General features: G+C 49.7%; 1 protein-coding gene across 1 annotated transcript in view; it reads right to left on the reverse strand.

The window, feature by feature from the left end:
* Window positions 1-17,355, reverse strand: part of GALNT18 (polypeptide N-acetylgalactosaminyltransferase 18) — a 357,593-nt gene that overhangs the window by 160,395 nt on the left and 179,843 nt on the right. The window contains exon 4 of the mRNA XM_010829347.1: window positions 12,082-12,248. Within this exon, the coding sequence (XP_010827649.1) occupies window positions 12,082-12,248 (167 nt within the window). The remainder of the gene's footprint in view (window positions 1-12,081; window positions 12,249-17,355) is intronic.

Genomic DNA, 17,355 nt, shown 5'->3' on the forward strand with positions numbered 1-17,355 from the left:
TCAGGAAAATCCCCTGGAGAAAGAAATGGCAACCCACTCCAGTATTCCTGCCTGGAAAAATCCCTTGGACAGAGGAACCTGATGGACTACAGTCCATGGGGTCCCAAAGAGTCAGATATGACTGAGTGACCGAGCATGAGCCCAAGACTAGATTAGGGCCCCGGTAAATAAAAACAAAACCCAAACAGCCCTATGCCCGGCCCCTGCCACAGTGAATCCATACCTGCTATTGGACCCCCTGGCCCCAGTTATTTGTACTGGCTTCCCCCACCCCCAGCATTATTTTCAGCATAACCTCCCACCCAACATCCAACCGGGGGGTGCTGGTCTCCCACAGACTCTGAAGGCTAACAGGCAGGACAGATCTGGGTGGCAGCTGGCTCTCCAGCTGTGGGTGCCAACTCTCGTGCATTCACACCTCTTCTTGCTGAGCGCTCAGGCCCAGGAGATGCTGGAGGACATTTGGGTCACTGTGTGGTTTGGGGTAGTCTTTCAGGAAACCAGTCCCACCAGAAGACATTCCACCCTCCACAGATTTGCTATCAGTATTTGATTGATTGTGCTTTGAGCGCTTTCCACTACTGGGAAGTGGGGGGTGAGGGGCGGGATGTGAGCTCACTGCATGGCCTGGTGTTCAGCTTGGCTTGTCTTCAGCACCAGTTTGTCTTTTCAAGCTGCTGAACAAGATAGGCTGCGGGCCAGGAGTGGACAAGGAGACCTTTCCTGCTGGCCGCACCACAGGCTGGGCCAGTGTGTCCCTGGCCTTTGCCAAGGGCAGCTTGCCTCCCAGCTGCGGGAAGCAGGACCCCTGACCTGAGGGCAAGAGACACCTCTCCTGGGTCCTCCCACACTTGGCTCAGTGCTCCAGCTCCAGGAATTTCCCCGTCGACAGATGGCCACCCAGCTGACCAGAGGAAGAGCACCATTGGTATCTGGTTCCTGCTGGCTTTGTTAGCCAGATACTGGTCACCTTGGCCAGTCTGTAAAGCAAAATGGTCCAAAGCTCCCTTGTGCAGACTGCTTCCAGGTGGCTCATGAGCTACAGAGAAGGCTGGCACTTTGCCCTCCTGGGGTTGTTCTTGGTCAGCAGGGGAATATTTTAAGGAATTCCTGGTTACTGAAGTCAGTTTCCTTTATTGGCAAAGGAACACAAAACGGTGATGAACCACCCATCCACACCATAGCCAGACTCAAGCAGGCTCAGCTGTGTGACATGCCAGGGCCTCAACAGAGTGGCTGGTGAGGACAGAGAGGTGGCTGACAGCCACACAGGTTAGAGCTGGAGAAACTGACAGAGGTCTGGGGCAGGCCTACAAAGAGGCAGTGTTCCCAGGGCCAGGCACGCCGAGGCATCACAGACTAAGGATGCTCTTTTGGGTGGCTCAGTGGTAAAGAATCTGCCTACCAGTGTAAGAGACTCAAGAGAAGTGGGTTCAATCCCCGAGTAGGGAAGATAACCCTGGAGGAGGAAATGGCAACCCACTCCAGTATTCTTGCCTGAAGAAATCCTCTGGACATGGAAGCCTGGTAGGCTACAGTCCATGGAGTTGTAAAAGAGTCGGACACAACTAAGCAACTGAGCACATGGTTTCAGGTGGAGCGGCCTATCAGTGGGAGGTCCCAGCCCCCAGGATGCAGGAAGGAAGGTGGAGCAAACCAGCAGAGTGGGACCCTAGCACCTGGTGGTACAGGGAACAGGGTCCAATCTCTCAAGGAAGAGGGCTAGCCAGGAAGAGATGCGGATCCAGGCCCTCGGGGAGTATTTGAACAAGGCTGCATCCCTGCAGGGGACTGATGACTCTCAGCTGGGTGCCCTGGTGAAGGGCACAACCCCAGGACCATGTGGGGTGTGACCAGATGCTAACATGATGGAATCTGCCAGAGATAGTTATCTGACTCCCTTCTACCCTCACAGCCACTGGCCAAAGCAGACTCAGTCTGACGATCAGGGCCTGAGAAGGCAGGGAGGGGTGGGCAGTGCTGCTCAGAGCAGCCAGGAACTCGAGTCGTGTAAGCCGTGTCCTCAGGAGAGTGCTGCCGGATGACATGCGAAGACACGAATCTGTGGCCACAGCCAAGAGTAACTCTCAGGCTGGTGATGAAGGATGAATTTTGTCAGGGAGAGGCAGCCCCAGGCATAAGGAGCAACAGTGAGAGCCTCCAGGACTCTTGTAGGATTCAGGACCAGCTATTTCCCAGGTGGCACTAGTGGTAAAGAATCTGCCTGCCAATTCAGGAGACACAGAAGATGTGGGTTTGATCCCTGGGTCAGGAAGACCCCTGGAGGAGGGCATAGCAACCCACTTCAGTACTCTTGCCTGGAGAATCCCATGGACATAGGAGCCTGGTGGGCTACAGTCTATAGCGTCACAAAGAGACGTGACTGAAGTGGCTTAGCACGCACCCACGCCTCCATCTCGAGGTTGCTGGGTATCAGCTCCTGGGTATGTGGGCGTGACCCTGAAGTCACACTGGTCAAAGGCACAGGGGTGGGTGGTGACAAGCAGCCTTCTGCTGAGCTAGCTGACGGCCCACATGCCTGGTTGTATAAACACCTTTAAGCTGCCTGAGCCTTGGCTGTAATTAGATTAGCTATATGGAATTCTTTAAGCTCCATAAAGCACAATACTGTTGGACCATTCTTTTTCTCTGCTTTTTTAATTTTTGCAATTATTCCAGCTGCACACAAAGCTGTTGGTATTTTTACAGCCTGGAATGAGTATCTCTCGTGTAGGACAGCATCTTTGAAACATTAAACAATGATTAGGCAGGCTCTGGGCCAAGGGATGATGGGGGCTTTCCGGGAAGTGCAGGGGGACCCAGCAGCTGGTGGCAAGCAAGCTGGCAGCTCTGATTCTATTTTGTCACTACACTGTGGTTTTCTTACCAACAATTAAAAATAACAACAATTCACAGTTGTACGATAACCTATCATTCAGCAGGATTCTGAAGATGTCCTGGGTAGTGGTGGAAGGGGCTAAACCACAGTGGGTGGGGACTTGCACACCTCAGCTCACATGTGCACACACAAGCCCAGCATTGTGGACTGAATGCATGTGTCCCCAGAACCATATATTCAAGTCCTAACCCCCAAGGTGAAGGTATCTGAAGGTGGGCCCTTTGGAAGGTAATTGGGTTTAGAGGAGGTCACAGGGGTGGAGCCCGCATAATGGGATTAGTGCCCTTATAGGAAGAGGAGAAGACACCAGAGCTTAGCTCTCTCCACACCCAGGCACCAAGGAGGGCCATGTGAGGACACGGAGAGAAGGCAGCTGTCTATGAGCCAGGAAGCAGGCTCTCAGCAGACACTGAATCTGCTAGTACCTTGATCTTGGACTTCCCAGACTCCAGAACATGAGAAGTAAACCCTTACTGTTTAAGCCACTCAGATCACCGTGTTTTGTTACAGCAGCCCAGACGGACTAAGACACCAGGTACATACGTGCTTGCTCACAGCACTTACACATGATCACATGTATAAATGCACACGCACAGGTTTGTACCCACTCATCCACATGTGTTCACATGCACATATATGTGTGCACACACAAGCATATCAACTTTCCTCTATTTCAAAGAAAACATGAAGCTGACTCCCTCTCACAAGGTGACCTAAAGCACGGCTGCCAACTCCACCTGTTACCTCTCAATTCTGAGCCTAGAAGCCTCTGCGCAATATCCCTCCTTCTTACCGAGCCCAGGGCAGAGCTCCAGCTGAGGAGATGGCCACACCTTCTCTTCAGGGCCTTCTTCACCTCCTCCTTCACTCACCCTGCTGCCAAACATCTCTCTTTGTGGAGTGTATGGAGGTAAGAGAATGAGGGTAAAATTCGAGTCAGAAACCCACAGTGCACCAGAGGCAGCCTTGTTTAATAGTCCAGGGTGCAGCAGGCTCTGAGGCCAGACAGCCTAGGTGCAAACTCTACCTCTGTGTGACTCTGGACACGTTCCTCAACTCTTTTGTGCCTATTTCCTTCTTATATAAAATGATATTAATCATGGTCCTTACCATTGCCACAGAGTGCTGATTAATTTATGAAAAGTTTCTTAGAATAGTCTCTGGCACAAACCTGATCCAGCCAGCAGGGGGAGTAGCACAGAGTGATGCCAGACTGCCTGGAAGCAGTGGCCTGGGAGTGGACCCTGAAGCCTGGAGCTGGCAAAGGGGCTGGAGGGGAGGGATGAGTGTCATTCCCAGAAGACGACTAAGCAGGTCCCACAGTCACCGTGAGCAAGCCTGAGGGGCCTGGCCGTGGGCCACATGTCCATGTACAGTGCAGACAGCAGAAAGACTGGCCACTGGACCAAGCAGGGACACAGTATGGAGTTGAGCAGCGAGCCTTGGCAGGAGTCAGGAGACCCGAGGTCCCATCCGGCCTCTGCCACTCACAAACTGTGGGACCCTGGCCAGTCTCTGCCTGATGCAGACACTGGTTCCCTCCGGAGAGCCGGCTGGGGCTGGCCTGTCAGCCTGCCTGCCTCCTGACACTGTGGTGGGGGAAAGTGTTAGTCACTCAGTCATCATGTCCGACTCTTTGTGACCCCATGGACTGTAGCCCGCCAGGCTTCTCCTTTCATGAGATTTTCCAGGCAAGAATGCTGGAGTGGATCTCCTTCTCCAGGAGATCTTCCCAGGAATCGAACCCAGGTCTCCTGCATTGCAGGCAGACTCTTTACCATCCGAGCAACCAGGGGGAGAGTCCGTTTGGCCTGTATCTCAAGGCCTGCATACTTCTAAGCCTCCTCCTGCCAGAAGGTGTGGAAGGCTTTGAGCAAACATGGCCAGTGTGAAGGCTGGGTCCCTGGGCGAAGGCTATCCACTGCCCAGGAGACAGCTCCATCCCAGCTGAAGCATACGAGGTGCTGGGAACTGGCCTTCTCGTGTTGGAAGGCAAGAGAAGAGCACAAGCATCAGGCTGGTGTGGGCTGGGCAAGTCACTGCCAACCACGTGCTGACCAAAATCTCCAGGGAACGAGATGCTTAAAAGAATATTTGATATCACCATGGCTTTGATGTGCTTTTAGTCACAAAATTCAGACTCATTTTGCAATTTCAAGTAGCATGAAAGAAGACTGCCTGATTTTTCAACTTTATTAAAAGAAAACATGAGTTAAGAAAGGAAACAGAGAAACTGAGCAGAGCAAAAGCAGTGGGGGTGGCTGGATTGTGGGATGGGGTGACTCTGGGGCAGCTGGTGAGAGAGCCGGAAAGGGCTCATGTTCATCGAGCACCTGTTCTGGGCCACGTGCTGAATACCTGAGTCTCATGAGAGTGTTCACAATGTGTGTGGGGTGGGTGATGTGGAGGTAAATGTTTAGCTGTGAGTTAGAGTACTTGGCACAAAGTATGTGGCCATTAAAAACCTGTTGAGGGGACGAATGAATGAAGTGAACGATCAAGTGAATGAAAGCCAAGAATCAAAGGCAGAGATGATTTTATCAGCTGCAAGTCCTGGTGCTTCCTTTCCTCTGAAGGTCTATAAAGGTTGAATCACTCAGTCCCAGCTAAAGACATTGGCCCATTGGGATTCACTGCAAAGCACAGTAATTAAAACCAGGAGGCTCTGAGTTGTGTTCCAACCATTGCTTTGAGACACTGCCTTAGAGTGGTAGGGCAGGCAGCCCGGCAGCCACTGTCAGGAACGCCTGCAGGGGCTGGGTAACATGGAAGAGAGGAGGCTCAGGCTGGCCATCTGACTCCATGCGTAGGACCTGAGGTCAGGCCATGACGGTGTAACCGCAAAAGAAGCTCCCCTTCTGCTCTGCACCCCTTCCCCATTCCTGCCATCTCCCTAGGATGCAGCAGAGAGGGTCCCAAGGGCCCTGCTCCAGGAAGATATACTCCACCCAGCAGTGCCTACTGCCAGGCTAGCCCTGGAGGCTCTGAAGTGCCTGCTGTCCCAGGCTCCTCAGCTGCAGCACTCAGGATGATGGGAGACAGAAATTAGAACTGTGATTCCCAGAGAAGGTCCCATTGCATCAGAATGCTCTGGGGTGCTTATTGATGTGCAGATTCCAAGCCTTGCCTCAGGCTACAGAATCCACATGCATTCTTTCACTGAATCAATATTTACTGAACACCTACAAGAATCAAGCACCATTGTAGGTGCTGGGGACACAGCAATGAACAAAACAAATGTCCCTGTCTTCATGGAACATGCATACTAGTGGAGGGAAAATGTACAAATAAATAAGGGAGAGTAACTAAGTGAGTACAGTGTACCAGAAGGTGACAGATACTGTCGAAGAAAAGAAGCGCTGAAGGGACGAAGAGAGACAGGGGTTAAGGCTGCTATTTTAATAATGTGTCATTTGCAACATTTGAAGGGGTAAAGGAACAAGTGGTGCAGTATCAGAGGGTAAGAGCGTTCCAAAAGGCAGGGGAGTGTGTGCATGCTAAGTTGCTTCAGTGTGTCCAGCTCTTTGCGACCCCATGGACTGTAGCCCACCAGGCTCCTCTGTCCATGGAATTCTCCAGGCAAGAATACTGGAGTGGCTTTCCATGCCCTCCTCCAGGGGATCTTCCTGACCCAGGGATCGAACTCACCTATGTCTGTATTGGCAGATGGGTTCTTTACCATTAGCGTCACCAGCGGAAGCAAGTGCAAATGTCCTGAATCAAGAATGTGCCTGGTATAATTCTCCGTCTGAGGCCACTTTAGAGGACTGACGGCACCCTACACAGGTGCCAGCCCCTGAAAGAGTGGAGCTTGTGCAGGAAATGGCCAAGGTGGCGAAGGACAGGGACTCCAAGTCCTACACAAGGACCACCCGCAGAAACTTCAGTCCTTGACTTCCGGGACAAAGATAAAGGTCTCGAGTGGCGTGGATGAAGAAAGTAGTGATCGACTGCCCTGTTTTTGTGTGTGTGAAAACACAAGCCTGACCCCAAAGCAAAGGTGCCCTTGGGGGTCTGGGGGCAGTTGGGGAACACGAGGCACCAGCACATACAGAACCTGTGACAACCACCTTGTAGACGGTCTCTGGAAGCTCAGTCCTCCGGCTTCAGGCTTCACTTAGAGTTTTAAACACCAGCATCGCTTCCATCATGCATTATCTCATTCAAGCCTCCAAACAATCCTAGAGGTAAGAATTAGACATCTCAATTTTATAGATAAGGAAAATAGGGTTCACAGAAGTTAAGAACACACAGCTGGGAAGAAGCTAGAAAGAACTGGAACTAAATAGCTGGCCTAATGTGAATTCCGGCTCTTCTCACCAGGGCACACTTATTTCGCGAAGAAAGAAAAGCCTGGGTTGCCTCTAACTGGGGGCCGCACGGCAGCTATTATCGTTGTTGTTTTAGTGCTCTCATTTTAACTCTTCCTTAGTGCTCTCTTTGCAGCTTGCGGCACGTTCACCCTTATTACCGAGTGTCCTCGGTGACCATCGAGGAGACAGGGGGGGCAAAGCCTGATGGCTACACAGGGCACGAAAGAAAACCACAGGAAAGGCTCGTGGCTGGCAAGTGGCAGAACTGAGACCGGAAACCAAGTCCTGTTATGTCTCATCCCACTTGGCTTTTAATCACAGGATTCCTTGATGGCAGGGACTGGATCTGACCCATCACTCCCTCCACGCCCTTGGCCCAGGCTGAGCACCCTATGAATGTTAGCTGAGCTGAGTTGGCCTGATGTCAAATCAATGAAAGTCCGGTGCTGAGTGGGCTGATGCCCTAGAGGGAGTCGTCCAAGGATACGGCCAGAGCCACCTTCTCCGTCAGGCTGGGCCCTCAGGGCAGCCCTCGGCTAAGGCTAGAGGTGGCTCCCTTCCTCCAAGAGCCACAGTCTCAATGTCTCGGCTGCCCCTCCTTGAGAGCTCAGAGCAGGCTGGTCTCAGGGAGACCCATTACTGGTCAGATCTCCAGCCCTTTCCCCACAGGGGCCAACACTTCATTGCCTCCAGCTCCCTTCCCATTCGCCCATCTGCTCTTTCTTCCCAGAGGCAAGCCCGGTTTCTATGCTCTGGGTCCCATCCTCTCCTCCCTTCTCAGAGGCTGTCCTCACTTTTGCCTCAGGCGCGTCCTCCCCAGACCAAGGGCCTCATATGTTCCCTCTCCAGAGCAATTAAATTACTAGAGCTAAGGCATGACACCCCTAGATTTCTTAAAAGCCCTCCAAGCGATTCCAATGTGCAGTCAGAGTCACGAGAACAATCTGCCCTTCAAAAAGAGAGAGGAACACAACGTAACACAGCACAGTATAATAGAAGACAATAGAAATGAATAACATAGGCCAAATTACAGTAGAGCGAATCAGAGAGCCTTGCACATTATAGGAGTTAACTATTGTCTCTTGAAAGTTTCGTTTCAATTGTGTGTGCATGTGTATGTGTATGACTAGGCCTGTCATCCTGGGTCATGACCGCAGACCATGGTTAATCGGTGGAAAACATCGCTCCAGCTCCTCGGCTCCTGATTCTCCTTCGCAGTCAACATCCCTGATGGAAGATCTACCTTCCAGCTACTCTTCATCTGGCTTCTGCAGCCCCACCCCCATCCTTCCCCACTAAGATTTCCATGCTCTGCACCCCTCAGATCTAATGGCTTCTTCCTAGACTCTGTGTCCTTCCACTTGCCTGTGAAAGTGAAAGTCACTCAGTCGTGTCCTACTCTTTGCAACCCCATGGACTATACAGCTCATGGAATTCTCTAGGCCAGAATATTGGAGTTGGTAAGCCTTTCCCTTCTCCAGGGGATCTTCCCAACCCAGGGATCGAACCTGGGTCTCCCATATTGCAGGCGGATTCTTTACCAGCTGAGCCACAAGGGGAGCCCTTTGAATGCCTTGGGCTTAGTCAAAGAGGTGGCTTGCTCCTGAAATTCTCTTTGTCCTCAGAGTCTGGCTTGCCCTCCAGATTCACTTGGCCATTCCCTCTCTGTCTCTGTCATCTAACCCTCTTCCTCCTGACTCCTAAACACCTTATCCTCGGCATCCTCTCAAACTTCTACTTCTTTTGTTCTCTCCTCTTCAGTTTTCCATCCTTTCCTCCCAACCAAAGGCTGTAATTAATGTGTGTACAAGACTCCCCATTCGTGTCCCCATACTTTCTTATCAGGCTCCAGTGTGCGGTTGGCCAGCTGTGATGCAGTCTCCTGGGAATGGAGGTGGGGGCTGGGGAGGGGTAATAATGATGATGGTTGCTCAACTCACAGTGAGATCCTTGACCATGTCAGGCAGGTGAGGTAAGCAAGGGAGGATAACCATCCCTGTTTACAGAGGAAGGAACTGAGACTCTGAGAGGTTGAGGAAAGTTTCTGTGGTCACTCACCCATAATGGAGAGGGTCCTAGAACCCATGACTTCGGACTTGAGAGTTCTTTCCCTTCACATCATGCACTGGAACTCAGCACATGCATCCTATTTGTTAAACCAGAGATTCTCAACCAGAGCTGTGTAACAGAATCGTCAAGGATGCTCTGAAAAGCAGAGATGGTCAGATTCCATCACAAACTTACTGGGTTAGAATCTTCTGGGAAGGCTTTTGCTTGATTTGTATTTTGAAGTAATTACAGACTCACAGGAAAGTACACAGAAGTACACAAGGAGGTCCCATGAACCTTTCACCCAGCCTCCCCCAATGTTAACATCTTACACAACTATAGTATGATATCAAAATGAGGACACTGACATTACCAACATCACAAAGCTTCTCCAGGTCTTTTCAGGAATATGTGCAGTCATCTGGGTGTGTGCTTGTAGTCCTGTGGAATTTTGTCAAGTGTAGCCTTGTGTAATCATCACCAAGGTACTTAACTATGCCATCAACTCAATACTTCCCAGAGCTTTGGGTTTAAAAGGCCCCCATCTCTGATCTGATGAAGAACCCACCCACTCTTCCTCCTGCCCCCTATCCTGGGAATGACCACCGTCCTCTAGGTCACCCTGGTTTGACGCTGATTCATCATTTACCAGCCCTCCTTTGGCCTTCTCTCAGTCAAGAGATCCAACAGATGCTTCCTTTATAAAACCTCTCAGGCTCATATCTCGCCCTCAGGCCCCACACCCAACACAGCTCCAGGCCCCTTAATTTCTTGCTATATGGCTGCAATTACGATGCATCTAGTTCCCTTCTTCAAGATGTCTCTTTCCCCCAAACAATGATATAAAACACATCCAAAGCCCTTCATTGCCCAGTCCTGACTGTATAACTCCTCTTACCAAAATATGGTTATCACCATTTAGAAAATTAAGTCCAAATCATTTAAATTCAAATATGAAACCTTCTATATGTAGCTCACTTTCCTTATCTAAATTTCTCAATCTCAGTTTTCCCCCTCTTTCCCACAAGAATTAATGACAAAACAGCATCCTTCAGGCCACAATAAAGTTTTTACCATGGGAATGAAATGAAAGACCCCAAGATTTCCTTCTTCTTGATGTTTTGTTCTCTGTTTTGTGATGAGAGGAGGTAGGGTGGGATGGAGAAGGCAATGGCAACCCACTCCAGTACTCTTGTCTGGAAAATCACATGGATGGAGGAGCCTGGTAGGCTGCAGTCCATGGGGTCATGAAGAGTCGGACATGACTGCGTGACTTCACTTTCACTTTTCACTTTCATGCATTGGAGAAGGAAATGGCAGCCCACTCCAGTGTTCTTGCCTGGAGAATCCCAGGGACGGGGGAGCCTGGTGGGCTGCTGTCTATGGGGTCGCACAGAGTCGGACACGACTGAAGCAACTTAGCAGCAGCAGCAGCAGCAGGGTGGGATGGAGCCTGGGAATGCCTCTTGCTTGGGGGATACCATCACCCTTGGAAGGATGGCTCTTCCATCCCTTGCCTCCTGACAATGTAAGAGGCCAAGAGGACAGATGGCCTTGCTGGAGCAAGATAGGGTTCACGGGCAGGCTAGTCACAAAATTGCAGTGTTAGCCACTGGGGAGTGGGAGCTTTCTCAGCATCCACTCTGTGGAGCCAGGCAGGTAGCTGCATAGGTAGGTCTCCCTACTTGAGGTCTCCTTCACAAGGCCATCACCTTTAAGCCTCCTCTGCCTACCTGCTGCCATCCGAGGTGCCTTTTCCTTCCTTCACATCCACGGAACAATGAGAGTCAAATGATGCATAAGCACTACCCTTCAGAAAGCTCTAGAAGTCCCTTCTTTCTACACTACACTTCTTACTGCATGATATAAAATGAAATAGAAAATTTGCTTATAGAGATTAAAAATATTTCAATTATCTGATAGGTTTCAGCTTTAATTGATAACAAAATACAAATTGCTCATCTGAACTTCTCATTACAGCAATGGATTCACTGGGAAATTTACTACCTGACATCAGAGAAAATGCTAAAGATAACAAGCCCAATGACTGTGCTCCTGTGACCAGGTTGTATCATCTATAGCACATTCATATTACAGCTCCTATCAGGGGAGCTGGTTCTCAAACTGTCTCAGTGCATGGTCTCTAAGTTCGGAAAATATTATGGAGATGGTATATATGGGAAGAATCAGAAGTCATGGAATATGTACCAAGGGAAAGAGGCACCTGGTAGTAGCTGGAGAAAGGGAGAAGTGCTGTGAGGGCTTCAACAAGGGATTGCAGGTCGCCTGGGGCTTTGCTCAGGTCAGATGGAATGTGGAGCAGGGGATGCAGAAAAAAAGCTAGACTTTCAACAGCTCTGTTGCTGTCATTGCAGTTCATATCTTCTACCATCCTCAGCATCAACATCACTATGACCACCACCAGCACCATCAACACTTCCACCGTCGCCACCACCTAGGACAACGTCAATGAAAAATCTTCTGGGCAAAGGCCAAGGCACAGAGCAAAACGGAATGATGCTTCACAGAAAGGAGTCACCGGAAAGGCTCACTGCGTATATGGAGGGGGTGGAGGTCATGGCTATTTATCTCATCACATTGCACTAGGATGTTGAAGGGGAGAGTTGACAGCCATCGAGGAAAAGCTTGGGGACCAGGCCCCTCCGGAACGTGAAGAGAGTGCAACTATGGACTGAACCTTCATGAACTTCATGAACCTCTCCTCTAGAAGCCAACATCCCAGAGAAGGAAGAGCCATGGAGAGCCTGTAGAAGCACGGAGGCTGAGACGCCCGCACAGGGCAGGGAGCTGGGCACTCACCGTTACTGCTGTTGTCATCCACCAGGATGATCTCCTTGAGCAGGTGTGGAGGTGTGCGCTCGATGGCCGAGTGGATGGAGCGCAGCAGCACGGAGAGTGCTTCATTGACAAAGATGAACACGATGCTCACCTCTGGGAGGCTGTCGGGGAACGAGAGGTTGCGGCACCTGGAAAGAAGAGCAGCCAGGCTCTTAGATAGGTCACTGACTCAGCGGGGGTCGCCCCAGGTGCCGGCCCACCCATGTCTTGGCTCCAGCTTTGCTGGAAAGCTCAGGAGTCCAGATTCTCCCCTGGGGTCTTCTCTTTGATATACTTAAGATAATCACAAAGTGCACAGCAGACAGACCCTCAACCACTGAAACCCGTATGCCCCACTACAGAGTCTGAATTTGTCAACAACTCTCCCAGATGAACAGTTGTATCACTAGACCCTGGTACAGGGCCTGGAACCCAGCAGGCTGTCACCAAATGCTTACTGGAAGAATGACACTGTATTTCTAAATCCAATAGGATGGGAAATGCAACCAAAAGAAAATCTTAGTTTTTCCAAAATGACAGCCAATGCTTAAATGAGGCCAGACCTTAGATGACCTGCTTCAGGAGAAAAACATGTCTCCTTCCAGAGACTCCTGCCAGAATCCACTCTGCCTCACTCCAGAAGGAATGCTGCCTAGAGCCTCTCTTATGGCTCTTTCATCTTATGGATCCAGCCTCCAGAAACAGGTGGAAACCAGAGGCAGAGTCTCACCATGATAGAGGAATAGAAAGACAATTCGGACCTCATTTCACAGATAAAGATGCTAAGGCTCAGAGAGGCTAGGTCCCCACCATGTGTCAGCTGCCAAGATGAAACCTCAACTCTGGTCTTCTTACTTCTACACCAAGGCTCTCCCTTCAAGGAGAAGTGGTCAGGTGAGAGACTGCCCCTAATTGTCCCATTTCCTCCCTAGCTCCATTGAAACCCATTTGGAGGTCCATTTGGAGGTCTCTTATCCAAAGGACGTGAGGCAAAATCACAAAAGTCTGCATGCCGCTCTCCATGGGAAGAGGAACATGAGACCCTAAAATTAGACCCCATCACGAGGCCAGACAATAAGGAATGTCATTGCTCCCAAGGGCATGTCAATTCTTTCTCCTGTAAGCATTGACTTTGTAGATGGGAAACCACTGCTGGTGCCCTTCTCTGGCTGACACTAGATACTGTTCCAGAGGGCACTGAGCTCCCATCTTCAGGACAGCTGAATGAAAGGAGAGAGCAGCAACTGTGGCCCTGACCTCGGTCCTCAGCTCAAAGTGGAGGCTGCCTGCTCCCACTATCGGCCACCAAAGGTTCCAGGGGTTCAGGGCTGGTGACCGTGTCGCACTGCTCCAAAGTGGGAGGTACAGTCAGGTGAGCATAATAATGCAATAATGAGCATAATAGCACAGGGCTTCTGCTCGTTGTAATTAAAGTGCTGCAGGATAGGGATGGGCCTGCTCTTCCTTAATGAGGAAGGCTGCAGGATAACCAGCGCTGAGCAATTTTGCAGAAATCACAGTGGGGCCCCAGCCTGCTTAAGAGCAGGAGATTAATAAACTAAAATCACTATCTCTATGGTTACCAGAAGTTTACAGAAACTTCTCTCATTCTATTTCCAGCTCTTTTTTTCTCTCATGAAAAAAATGAATGGGGGAAGGGAAAGAACCAAGGTTTTATCCAAATCTGCTTCATACTTAGGATGTGAGTAAAGCCATCAGGGTAACAGATTGGTGTAGAATTCGTTCATTCTTGCATTTGATGGAATCTATTGAGTTTTTTTCCATGAGGTGGGTATTGCATTCAGGGTTAAAACAACAAGGACAAAGTGCCTGTCCTCATGGAACTTGTGCTCTGAAGTGGGAACCAGGCAAACATGGGAGCAAACAAATGATACAATTTCATACAAGTGCTGAAATGAACAGTAATGTGGTGTTAGAGGACAGTGTGGTGCCCTGGCAGCTGTTCTAGGAGCGGTCAGGGAAGGGCTCTATGAGGGGAGAGGCTGGGTCAGAAATCACCTGGCACACCACAGGTGCAAAGGCCCGCGGGGTCGAGGGGACAGAGTTGCGACTAGAGAGGAGGTGATGGAGGGAGCCAGCTTAGGTAACTGCAGTGAAGGGAGGAAGAGATGAGGAGGATGAGGGAGAAAGGCTGAATGAAGGAGAAAGGCTGGGATGTCTCCTTAAGCTCATCTGCTGCTGCTAAGTCACTTCAGTCGTGTCCAACTCTGTGCGACCCCATAGACGGCAGCCCACCAGGCTCCCCCATCTCTGGGATTCTCCAGGCAAGAACACTGGAGTGGGTTGCCATTTCCTTCTCCAATAATGAAAGTGAAAAGTGAAAGCGAAGTCGCTCAGTCGTGTCCGACCCTCAGCGACCCCATGGACTGCAGCCTACCAGGCTCCTCCATCCATGGGATTTTCCAGGCAAGAGTACTGGAGTGGGGTGCCATTGCCTTCTCCGTTAAGCTCATCAGACCCTTTCAAAAAAGTGTTGTTGTTGTGAATAGTACTGTTATAACAGCAATTAAAAGGTGGTGGTTAACAGTCAAATAATTCTGGCTAGTGCTTACTTATGGTTACCAAGACCAGCAGTTGACCTTTCCTTAGGAATGGAAAATGATAGAAGTGTTAACACACAACCTACTTGCTAACTGCAGTTAAAGAAAACACTTTATATGGTCAGACTACTAGCACATGACCTTTATTTTTCTTTTTTGAAAGTGTAATGAAGAGCTCCTAATAAGGTCACTATATCAGTACAAGCTAACTGTCTGCCCCACCAGCCATGAGACTGACTCTAGCCTGTTCCTACACCTCCAGGGGTTTCCTCTGAGTTCTCAGAGCCTCCGTATCTAAAGCTTCAGGTGTTTCCCAAGTGTTTTTCAGAGTTAAGGGTTAACTGCCTTCCACCCCTCTCTTTTCTTTTTTAAAGCTCCACATAACCACTCCAAGTTGAATTTCTCCCAGTAATGGCCATGGCCGTCCTGATGGGTTGAGCTGCCGTGTCTGGTATCCATCTCCTGGTGACCTTTCTCTAAGCAGAGCAGGAATGTTATATTCGTTTTTCAAGCTAAACTCTACTGATCACTATTTTTACATGCAAGACTCTTTCAAACTCAGCTGTTATATGACAACCCTTTTGAACATAACACCTAGGAGAGTACATCACATTTGTGTGTGTTCATTTCTGTCTCCTCCCACTATAATGACCTTCCCTCAGAGCAGGGACTTTATTTTGCTACTGTGTTAGCTCCCAACCTTAAACCAGAGTCTGGCATATAGTAGGTTTTCAGAATTAAACCAACACGTTTATTTATTTTATCCATGGATACCTCAGAGATAGTGCAGGTTTGAGTCCACTGCAATAAGGCAAATACTGCAATGTAGTGAGTTATATGAATATTCTGGTTTCTCAGTGTATTTAAAGTTATGTTTCTATTACATGATAGTATATTGTGGGTGATAGCATTGTCTGAAAAAAACAATGTACATGACTTAATTTAAAAATGCTTTATGGCTACAAAATGCTAACCATCACATGATAACACAACACTTCAACTTGTAGAAAATTTAGTATCTGTGAAGCACTGTAACGTGAAATGCAGTAAGACAAGGTATGTCTGCGTAAGGCCTGAACTTCACATGCATGCCACTGATCCCAGCTTGCTCCTTTTTGTATAAACCTCCTCCCTAGAAGGAGAGTCAGGTCTTCTCTCACCAGCAGGTCCTTCCTTCTCCTGCTCTCCTTCCCTGGGATTTTGGCCCCAGTTGCTCACATTCCATCTCCAGCAGCTCTCAGTTCTTCTGCACGATAATTAAGCGATCTCCCCTGGCCAAATGTATCGAGCTCCTTAAATCCTCCCTCCCTCCCTTCTCTCTGGAGAGTCACTCAAGGCCTTCCCAGGATCAGCCTCGGTGCTTTTTCTCCAGACTGCACAGCATCTAACCTTAACCTGGGTTTCTGTGAGTAGAGAGGTGAAGAGTGGGCAGGATAAGAAAGATGAGGTGGGCTAGTTTATAGGGAGAGAGCATTGTGGGGGAGAAGGGATGGATAAAGCCACCCAGGCACTGACCCAGCTGTGCCCCAAATTGCTGTGTGATCCTGGGCAAGCCACTCCCCTGCTCTCTATATCTTTTCACGTGGAGGCAGGGACAGAGGGAGGCAGGAGAAATGATCACTTAGGTGTCTTCTCCATATAGTTCAGGATCTTCTCTCTCATATGTGATGAATGGAAAACTTCTCACTAAAGAAATAGTTTGCAAACTTCCTCTTCCTCCTAGCCAGCACCTGGCCATCACCAAATGCCACAGGACACATATATCCAATCACCACTGTAGTAGTGACTAGGCAGTGTGACCAACTCATCCAAGTCTGCCCAGGACTCTCCCAGTTTCAACACTGAGAATCCCAAGCACACCAGGATGGTTGGCCATCCTATGACTAGACCACAGCTTCTTGATGGCAAGGATCTTGTTCACGACTGCACATGCTCTGCCTGGCACTGTTCTGGCCATCAGCAAGCATTCATTCAGCCAGCATCTGCTGAATAAACTGAGGCTACTGTTTCAAAGCACCCAACACACATATAATGGATACACATAGTTCCGGTTCCTATTTTCATCTCAACATTGAAGCAGAACTTACAAGGCTGAGGGGAGAGGCAAAAAGAGGGAGGAAGACCAGCATGTCAGACGAGATGTCCTCATACCTGCCGGTCCCACCCACCATCATTACTGCCAGACACTGAACTGAGGACAGGAGCCTGCCTACAGCAGGGCATCCCAAGTCCTGCCAAAGGAACACACGTCCAAGAGCTGCTATGGAAGAGGGTTGTTCAGATCAAGCCCAGTGCTTCTGGTCTGAAATCTGGCCACTTTACCCAACAACCAGCCCCAGCCTCTACCTGAGGGCTATGCCTCTTGTATTCACATGCCAATGATCTCCCCCAGCCCCTATGTCTACTGGAGTCTGGCCAGTACAGCCTCTGTTCCCAGAGCCTGCCGTCCCCACCCGCTCTGGTGTCTGCTTCTGTCTACCCCCGTCTCTGCTCACCTCTCCAGAGAAGGGCCAGGGTACGTGAGAGTCAGAGGAGCCACCAGGGTGGCTATAACCGACCCTTCCCTATTTACATGCCTTGAGAAAGCCTGACTGTACCAGACTGGTGCCTTAATCATTTTGAGAAGAGGCACATTCTCCTGTAAAATTAAGCCATAAAAGTTCCCTTTGTACTTTTATTCTTGTTCAAAGTTAAG

Source organism: Bison bison, unplaced genomic scaffold (genome assembly GCF_000754665.1).
Source record: "Bison bison bison isolate TAMUID 2011002044 unplaced genomic scaffold, Bison_UMD1.0 scf7180017864503, whole genome shotgun sequence".
Classification (NCBI taxonomy): domain Eukaryota; kingdom Metazoa; phylum Chordata; class Mammalia; order Artiodactyla; family Bovidae; genus Bison; species Bison bison.